This window comes from Rhincodon typus, chromosome 41 (assembly GCF_021869965.1).
Source record: "Rhincodon typus isolate 14 chromosome 41, sRhiTyp1.1, whole genome shotgun sequence".
In the NCBI taxonomy this organism is placed as follows: Eukaryota; Metazoa; Chordata; class Chondrichthyes; order Orectolobiformes; family Rhincodontidae; genus Rhincodon; species Rhincodon typus.
Genome location: NC_063372.1, coordinates 1,174,066 through 1,181,261, shown reverse-complemented (window position 1 = coordinate 1,181,261; position 7,196 = coordinate 1,174,066). Strand labels below are relative to the sequence as shown.

The following is a 7,196-nucleotide window of genomic DNA, read 5'->3' as shown; positions in this document are numbered from 1 at the left end:
CTCCAGTGTAGAGTGTTATTGTGGAGGGGGTGCAGTTACCTATCCTCCCTGATTGCAGCCTATGGGTCAGAATGTTGAGGATCCGGTTGCAGAGGTTGGAGCTGAGACCCAGGTAACACAGTTTTGAGATCAGTCTGGAGGGGATAATGGTTTTCAAGGTGGAGCTGTAGTCAACGAGCAGGAGTCTGATGTAGGTGTCTTTGTTGTCCAGATGTTCCAGGGATGATTGCAGGGATAGGGATATGGCATCCTCTGTGGATCTGTTACGTCGGTAGTCAAACTGTAGGGGATCGAGTCAGGTTGGGACCCGGGAGTTGATGTGGGTCTTGACCAGCCTCTCGAAGCACTTCACGATTACTGAAGTCAGAGCTATTGGGCGGTTCTCATTAAGACACACTGCATGTGTTTTCTTGGGTTCAGGGATGATGGTGGTCTTCTTCAAGCAGGTGAGGACTTCGACTTGTAGAACGGAGAGGTTGAAGATGTCGGTGAATACCTCCACCAGCTGGTCCACACAGGTTCTGAGTGCTCAGCTGGTGTCACTATCTGGGCCTGTCGCTTTCTTTGGGTTGATTCCCAGGGAGACCAATCTGATGTCTGAAGCAGTGACAGAGGGAACTGGTGTGTCTGGGGCTGTTGGGGCAGGCGTTGCCACGCCGATGGTATTCTGCTCACACCGAGCATAGAAAGCATTGAGCGAGTCAGGGAGGGATATGTCATTGTCTGCTATCTTACACTGTTTCATTTTCTATCCCATAATGTCATTTAGGCATTGCCATAGACAGCAGGAGTCTGTTTGGTAGGTCTGGGCCTCAAACTTGGTCGATCCTAAATACCCAGTAGTCAACAGCAAGAGGGTAAACAGATATTAGCAACGCAACAGAGGTTGGCAAGCTCTGTTGTTTGGTTTGTGATGCAGAATGACACTAAAAGCACAGATTCAATTTCCGCACATGAAGGACTCTCCTTCTCAACCTCTCTCCTCACCTGAGGCACGGTGACCCTCAGGTTAAACCACCACCAAACGTCCCTCTCTCTCTATGGTCCAGTAGAACTATGCCGACTTTACCTTTATTGGAACTGTTCTGAAGAAGGATCATTGGGCCTGAAACGTAAACTGTGCTTTCTCTCCACAGATGCTGCCAGACTTGTTGGGTTTTTTCCAGCAATTTCTGTTTTTGTTTCTGATTTCCAGCCCCTGCAGTTCTTTCGGTTTTTTGTGAAATAATTTTGAATTTCACTTACTGTGGTACTGGAGATACTTGGGCTGAATTAGTCACCGTTTTGTGGTGGAGACCCATATCCACTCAAAATCATAAATTCACTTCACATCAAACCCTGGTGACTAAAGAGTTTTCTCAGAACATCAGTCTGGGATGGATTCAGAGCGATATCATCGGATGACAGTGCTGATTGGTCAGTCCTTGCGTTTTGTACACGTGGATCAGCCAATTGAAACAGAGTATTGCTGCCTTTCCCAGAATGCACTGCAGCATGGCTTAACAAATGGTCAACCCCACCTGAATCCATTCCAATTGTGAAAAGTTATGACGTTACAGGCAGCTTTTCTTTAGAGAAAGAAACCTAAAGAACTGCAGATACAAGAAATCAGAAATTGCTGGAAAACCTCAGCAGGTTCTGAAGGATCTGAAATGTTAACTCTGCTTTCTCTCTCCACAGATGCTGCCAGACCTGCTGAGCTTTTCCAGCAATTTCTGATTTTATTTCTGATTTCCAGCCTCTGAAGTTCTTTGTTTTCTTTTTCATTAGTTTATTGTTTCTGCCAAGACCGTAGTAATATGGATAGCATCATCTAAAATGAGGGAGAGAGTGTGTTTGAGTGAAGTAGCAAGCTCTGAGTGATGCAGTAAAGGAGTTCTGTCAAAGTCATTTAGCCTCTGTATAAGCTTCACTAATAAGTTGGGAGTCCCTGTAGTGCCAGGGATATCTCCCCTGCATTTCTTTAAAGCAATGTGCCAGGACCTTTCACACATCCAGCTGAGAGAGTAGATGGGACCTAAGCTGAAGAAGCAGTTTCGCCAGCAGTGCAGCTCTCCCTCAGCCTGCATTGTCCCAGTTTTAGGCCCTCTTCACCCTGGAACTTTGTAACTTGGGGACTAGACTGCTATTGACTGATCCTGCATCTGGACTGCATTTTACCAGGTGCGCCAACTATAGTTAGTCAAAGAGCCAGCCCATAATTAGTGATTGGACTGACACTGGAACATAGGAAATAACAGCAGAATAGGCTTTTTGGCTAATTTGGGTTTTTTTTTTTGCAAACTTACCATTCTTCTGATTGGAAAGTGCAATGACAAGGGCAGGATCCACGAGGCATGAAACCCCAGCTGCAGACGTCAATTCATAGATAGCTAACAGATCCTGCAGGAATCAAGAAACAAGTTACTCAGGGCATCCTCTCTCTCTCTCTGTGTGAGTGCATTTGGGGGAAGGAGGAGGGAGAGGCATAGCATTATCCACAGGCAACATCGAACCAAAGACCCAATGGATGTGAATGCCTTATCACTGATCCTCAGAGAAACAAACCAGGCGCGTGACCCTTATCTCATTGAATGAGCAGCCCAAAGGTCAAATTGGCAAAGTTTATATTGCGCCAATACAAGCAAAGAAGAGTTTGCATTTATATAGTTTCCCAAGTTTGGTCGATATACTGTGCAGGTGTGTTATTGAGCAGAATTTGACACTCAGTTATTTAGGACTTAAGGATAGGTGACCCGAAACATTAGTAGCCTTTAAGGAAGACAGTGTAGCAGAGAGAAAAGTTGAGGTAGGGAACTCCCAAGTTTAAAGGCTCCAGATTAAAATCCCAGACACTCCTTAAACCAGAACTTGGAAAAATAGTATGATCTACCACAGGGCTGGAGGAGATTCCACAGATTGGGAAGAGATAGCTGGGGGCGGGGAGGGGAGGGGAGGGGAGGGGAGGGGGGCGGGTCAGATTCCAAAACAAGGATGACAATAGGCTATATGTGACTCCAGCCCTGCAGCATTGTGGTTGACGTTTAACTGCCTGTCTCTTTTCAACTTCTTATCAATATGCAGTCACCCAGTATCGGCAAATTGCTTTTTCACCATTTAAATAAATCACAAGAGTTAATACTTGGAACCAAACCTTTGTCTGTGTGAAGCTCCTTTCGGATCACTGAGCCTAAGATTTTGCAATTAATTCTGATAAATCATGAGGATTGCACAGTTCAGACAAATCCCTAAAGGGCATGAGGGAATTTTTACGACAATTGATGATGGTTGCCATGGTCACCATCATCAAGCCCATGTTCAATTGCTGATTTATTAATTAAATTTAAACTCCATCAGTCACCCATGGTGAGATTTGAACCCAAATCCTCATGAGCCTAGGTCTCCGGTTTGTAAGTCTGATGACATTATCCGCGTGCCACCATTACTGCAAATGGGATGGAAGTGGACAGTGAAGAGGGTTTGCTGCTGTTTGTCAGATATCCTGCGTTCATGGGGGACTGTGCTCAGTGGCTATGCTCTGTGTAAATGTGCTCAGATATCCGACAGGGCTTCAGCCCTCCCCACCTCAAATCAGGATGTGGGTCTGCTGCATTGAGTCAGTGATTCATTTCACGGATTTGCACCCTCCGTCTCTCAGTTTGTCTGAAACACTCATGCGGTGTGCCCCCCTTCATTGTCCAGGAGTGAACCCATTCAGAAAGTGTTATTCGACCATGGCAGGCATTAGTTGGTCCTGCCCATTGAAAAATGCACGCTTGCTGCTTGGCGCTATAACATGCCCCGTCTTCTTTTGCGCAACAATATTGGGCTGAAATGTCCACTGTCTGTCACCCAATCCCAGTCACCAAAAATTCCGGCAGAAGCAGCGTGAAAGACAATTTACGCCAAAGTTGGCATTAGATTGAGTCAAACCACCTCATTTCCCCCACAACCATGTTACCACCATCTCTCATACCTTTATGTCAGTGGCAGGGCTGACGACGTCATTCAGAATCTGAAGCGAGCCCATGAGGAATGGGATATGGCTGGATAAGACCTGCCAAAGGACAAGAAACAAAATTTCTGAAATGTTTACCGCTGGAGGTTAAAGTGGTCTATGTCTTATGCCAACAATTCCAAACTAGGCAGGCCTGTACCTTTAAGACAGTTGCATGACATCATAACATGTGACATTCCGGTATAAAACTATCAGCTTTGCCTTCAATCACTCTCTCTGTGTAATAGATGCAGTTATTTGTGTGTAATGTACAGTAACATGAGTAAGCACAGAACCCAATGTGTGTAAGTCTGCAATAGTACAATCTTGTACACAGTTACCTTTGTAAGTAAACTTCAAGATACCTGGCTTAACAGAACCTGACTGTCTGTGGTGTGCGTTGCATGGATTAACAGATAATAAAGTGACAGAAGGCATCAGATAGGGGTTTAATTTTCAATTCTACAGATTGGGAACATATCAGTTACAAAGAAGAAGAGACAAATGGAAACATGAAGAACTCAGAAAGCAGTTAAAAGAAGTATAGGAAAGATGTCATTAAACTTGAAGGGGTGCAGAAAGGATTATCAAGGGTGTTCTGAAAACAAAATAAATGCTGGAAATCACAGTGGGTCAGGTAGCATCTGTAGAGACAGAGCAAGCTAACGTTTCGAGTCTAAATGACTTTTCATCAGAGCTTGCTTTTACAAGTATGTTGCCAGGGTTGGAGGGTTTGAGCTATAGGGAGAGACTGAATAGGCTGGGGCTATTTTCCCTGGAGCGTCGGAGGCTGAGTGGTGACCTTATGGAGATTTATAAAATCATGGGGGGCATGGCTAGGGTGAATAGACAAGGTCTTTTCCCTGGGGTGGGGGAAGTCCAAAACTAGAGGGGTATAAGTTTAAGGTGGGAGGGGAAAGATTTAAAAGGGACCTGAGGGGCAACTTTTTCATGCAGAGGGTGGTACGTGTATGGAATGAGCTGCCAGAGGAAGTGGTGGAAGCTGGTACAATTACAACATTTAAAAGGCATCTGGATGGGTACATGTATAGGAAGGGTTTAGACGGATATGGGCCAAATGCTGGCAAATGGGACTAGATTAATTTAGGATATCTGGTCGGCATGGACAAGTTGGGCTGAAGGGTCTGTTTCTGTGCTGTACAGCTCTATGACTCAAAATACAAAATTAAAATCCCAATGGAAACAGAAGTGGGGAATTTTGTAGAGCAGACAGATATTGACTCCAAAATGGGACGGAGGACAAAAATCTGAGAATGCAGATGCATAAATCACTAAAAGTAATGACTCCTGCTGGTGTAGCCATGGTGGATGGAAAAAAAAACCATTGGGGTCCAATTCTAAACGAACAAAAGACAAATGTAGGCAGATAAAAGCCTTAGCTGAACCAGAGTTAGAATATTGTGCCCAGTTCTAAAATCCCCACATTAGACACTGGATACAACAACAGAAGATTGAGTGCAAGAGGATTCCAGCAGAATTGAGAAGGTACAGCTATCGGTAGTGAACAGTGTTTGGATCATTATTCTAAAGATAATGAGACCTGAGAGAGATCTTTAAAAATGATGAGCATTAGGGCAGAGGTCCCTGAGCAAGCCGGGAACCAACAGATCATGTTTAGCATTTAGTGAGGGGATACAGGGAGGTGTGAAAGTGTGAGCACTGACTGAGTATATTCCTACAACCACAACAACATACTCTATCTTAAACCACCTGAAAAGACTGAAACAGAACTGAACAACATTTGACAGTGAACCATATGAAGCACCGTTAGGACACAAGGAACTGGCCAAAGCAGGAGGTTTGAAAAGTGGCCTGAAAGGAGGGAAGTGAGGTGGGAGAAGATGAGGAAGGAAATTCCTATTCATTCATGGGATGAGGGTGTCGCTGGCTAGGCAGCATTTATTGCCCATCCCTAATTGCCCAGAGGGCAGTTGAGAGCCAACCACATTGCTGTGGGTCTGGAGTCACATGTAGTCCAGACCAGGTAAGGATGGCAGTTTCCTTCCCTGAAGGACATTAATGAACCAGATAGGTTTTTCCTGATAATTGACAATGGATTCAGCCATCATTAGATTCTTAATTCCAGGTATTCATTGAATTTAAATTCCACCATCTGCTATGATGGGATTCGAACCTGGGTCCTCAGAACATTAATTGAATTTCGGGATGAACAATCCAACAATAATACCACTAGGCTATTGCCTCCCCAGCAGTGGTTGGATTATTCAAAAGCTGGGACATTCAAAAGGCCGAATTTAGAGCGGGTTAAATATCTTGGAGGTGTGGTGGGCTTGGACAGACGCTAGTGATCACGAGGACCAGTGTCATGGGGCAAGTGGAAAGAAAGGAAAGAGTTAAACTGTCTCTTAACCAGGCGCCAGTGGAGGTCTATGAGCACAGCGGGGAGAAGTGAAAGGGACCTTGATGTTACAAATGGCATCAAATTTACTGGAGGGCAGAATCTGAGGTGCCAGCCAGGAGTACGTTTGAATAATCTCTTGGGAACATTGTTAGCATTGTGGGGTCTGCTAGACAGGATATACTCTGACAGACTCCACTCTGTGACAATGCAGCGACTGACAGGATGGGATGTGCACTTACGTCTCGCAGAGCTTCCTGGGCCATCGCCCGGAAGTTCAGGATCACTCCAATAATGATCATCCTCTTCAGAACATTCTCAGTAGCTGGAAGATAAAGATAGGGTCAGGGACAATGTGAAGGAAGCTGAGGTCAGTTCGTGTCTGGAACTATATGTACACAACACCAACTCCTTAAAAGCACTTCCACCCTTTGAAATACAAATTTCCTGCACCAATACAAACCTTGATACAGATTTGGGGTTAAATGCTCCTCTGTACCAGGATCATTGATTCATTGCACCCAGTGTTGAAGATAGACGCAAGACTGACTTTTCTCTGAGGTGTGGTGTAAACAAAAATGCCATGAGCAGCCAAAGCTTGGGTTGTTTGAGCTCCCTCTACACTGTCCCCTGTCAAGCACTGCCAGGACAGGGACAGCACGGGGTTAGATACAATGTAAAGCTCTCTCTACAGTGTCCCCCATCAAACTCTCCCAGGGACAGGGGCAGCACCGGGTTAGACAGAGAGTAAAGCTTCCTTTACACTGTCTCTCATCAAACACTCCCAGGACAGGGACAGCACCAGGTTAGATACAGAGTAAAGCTCCCTCTACACTGTCC

At 45.1% G+C, this 7,196-nt stretch overlaps 1 protein-coding gene across 1 annotated transcript in view; it reads right to left on the bottom strand.

Annotated features, from left to right (window-relative positions):
- The window catches only part of LOC109925934 (nck-associated protein 1-like), a 63,378-nt gene that overhangs the window by 6,377 nt on the left and 49,805 nt on the right, over positions 1 to 7,196 (bottom strand). The window contains exons 25-27 of the mRNA XM_048618993.1: positions 6,599 to 6,681; positions 3,956 to 4,036; positions 2,289 to 2,382 (exon numbers count right to left, since the gene is read on the bottom strand). Coding sequence (XP_048474950.1) covers positions 2,289 to 2,382; positions 3,956 to 4,036; positions 6,599 to 6,681 — 258 coding nt within the window. The remainder of the gene's footprint in view (positions 1 to 2,288; positions 2,383 to 3,955; positions 4,037 to 6,598; positions 6,682 to 7,196) is intronic.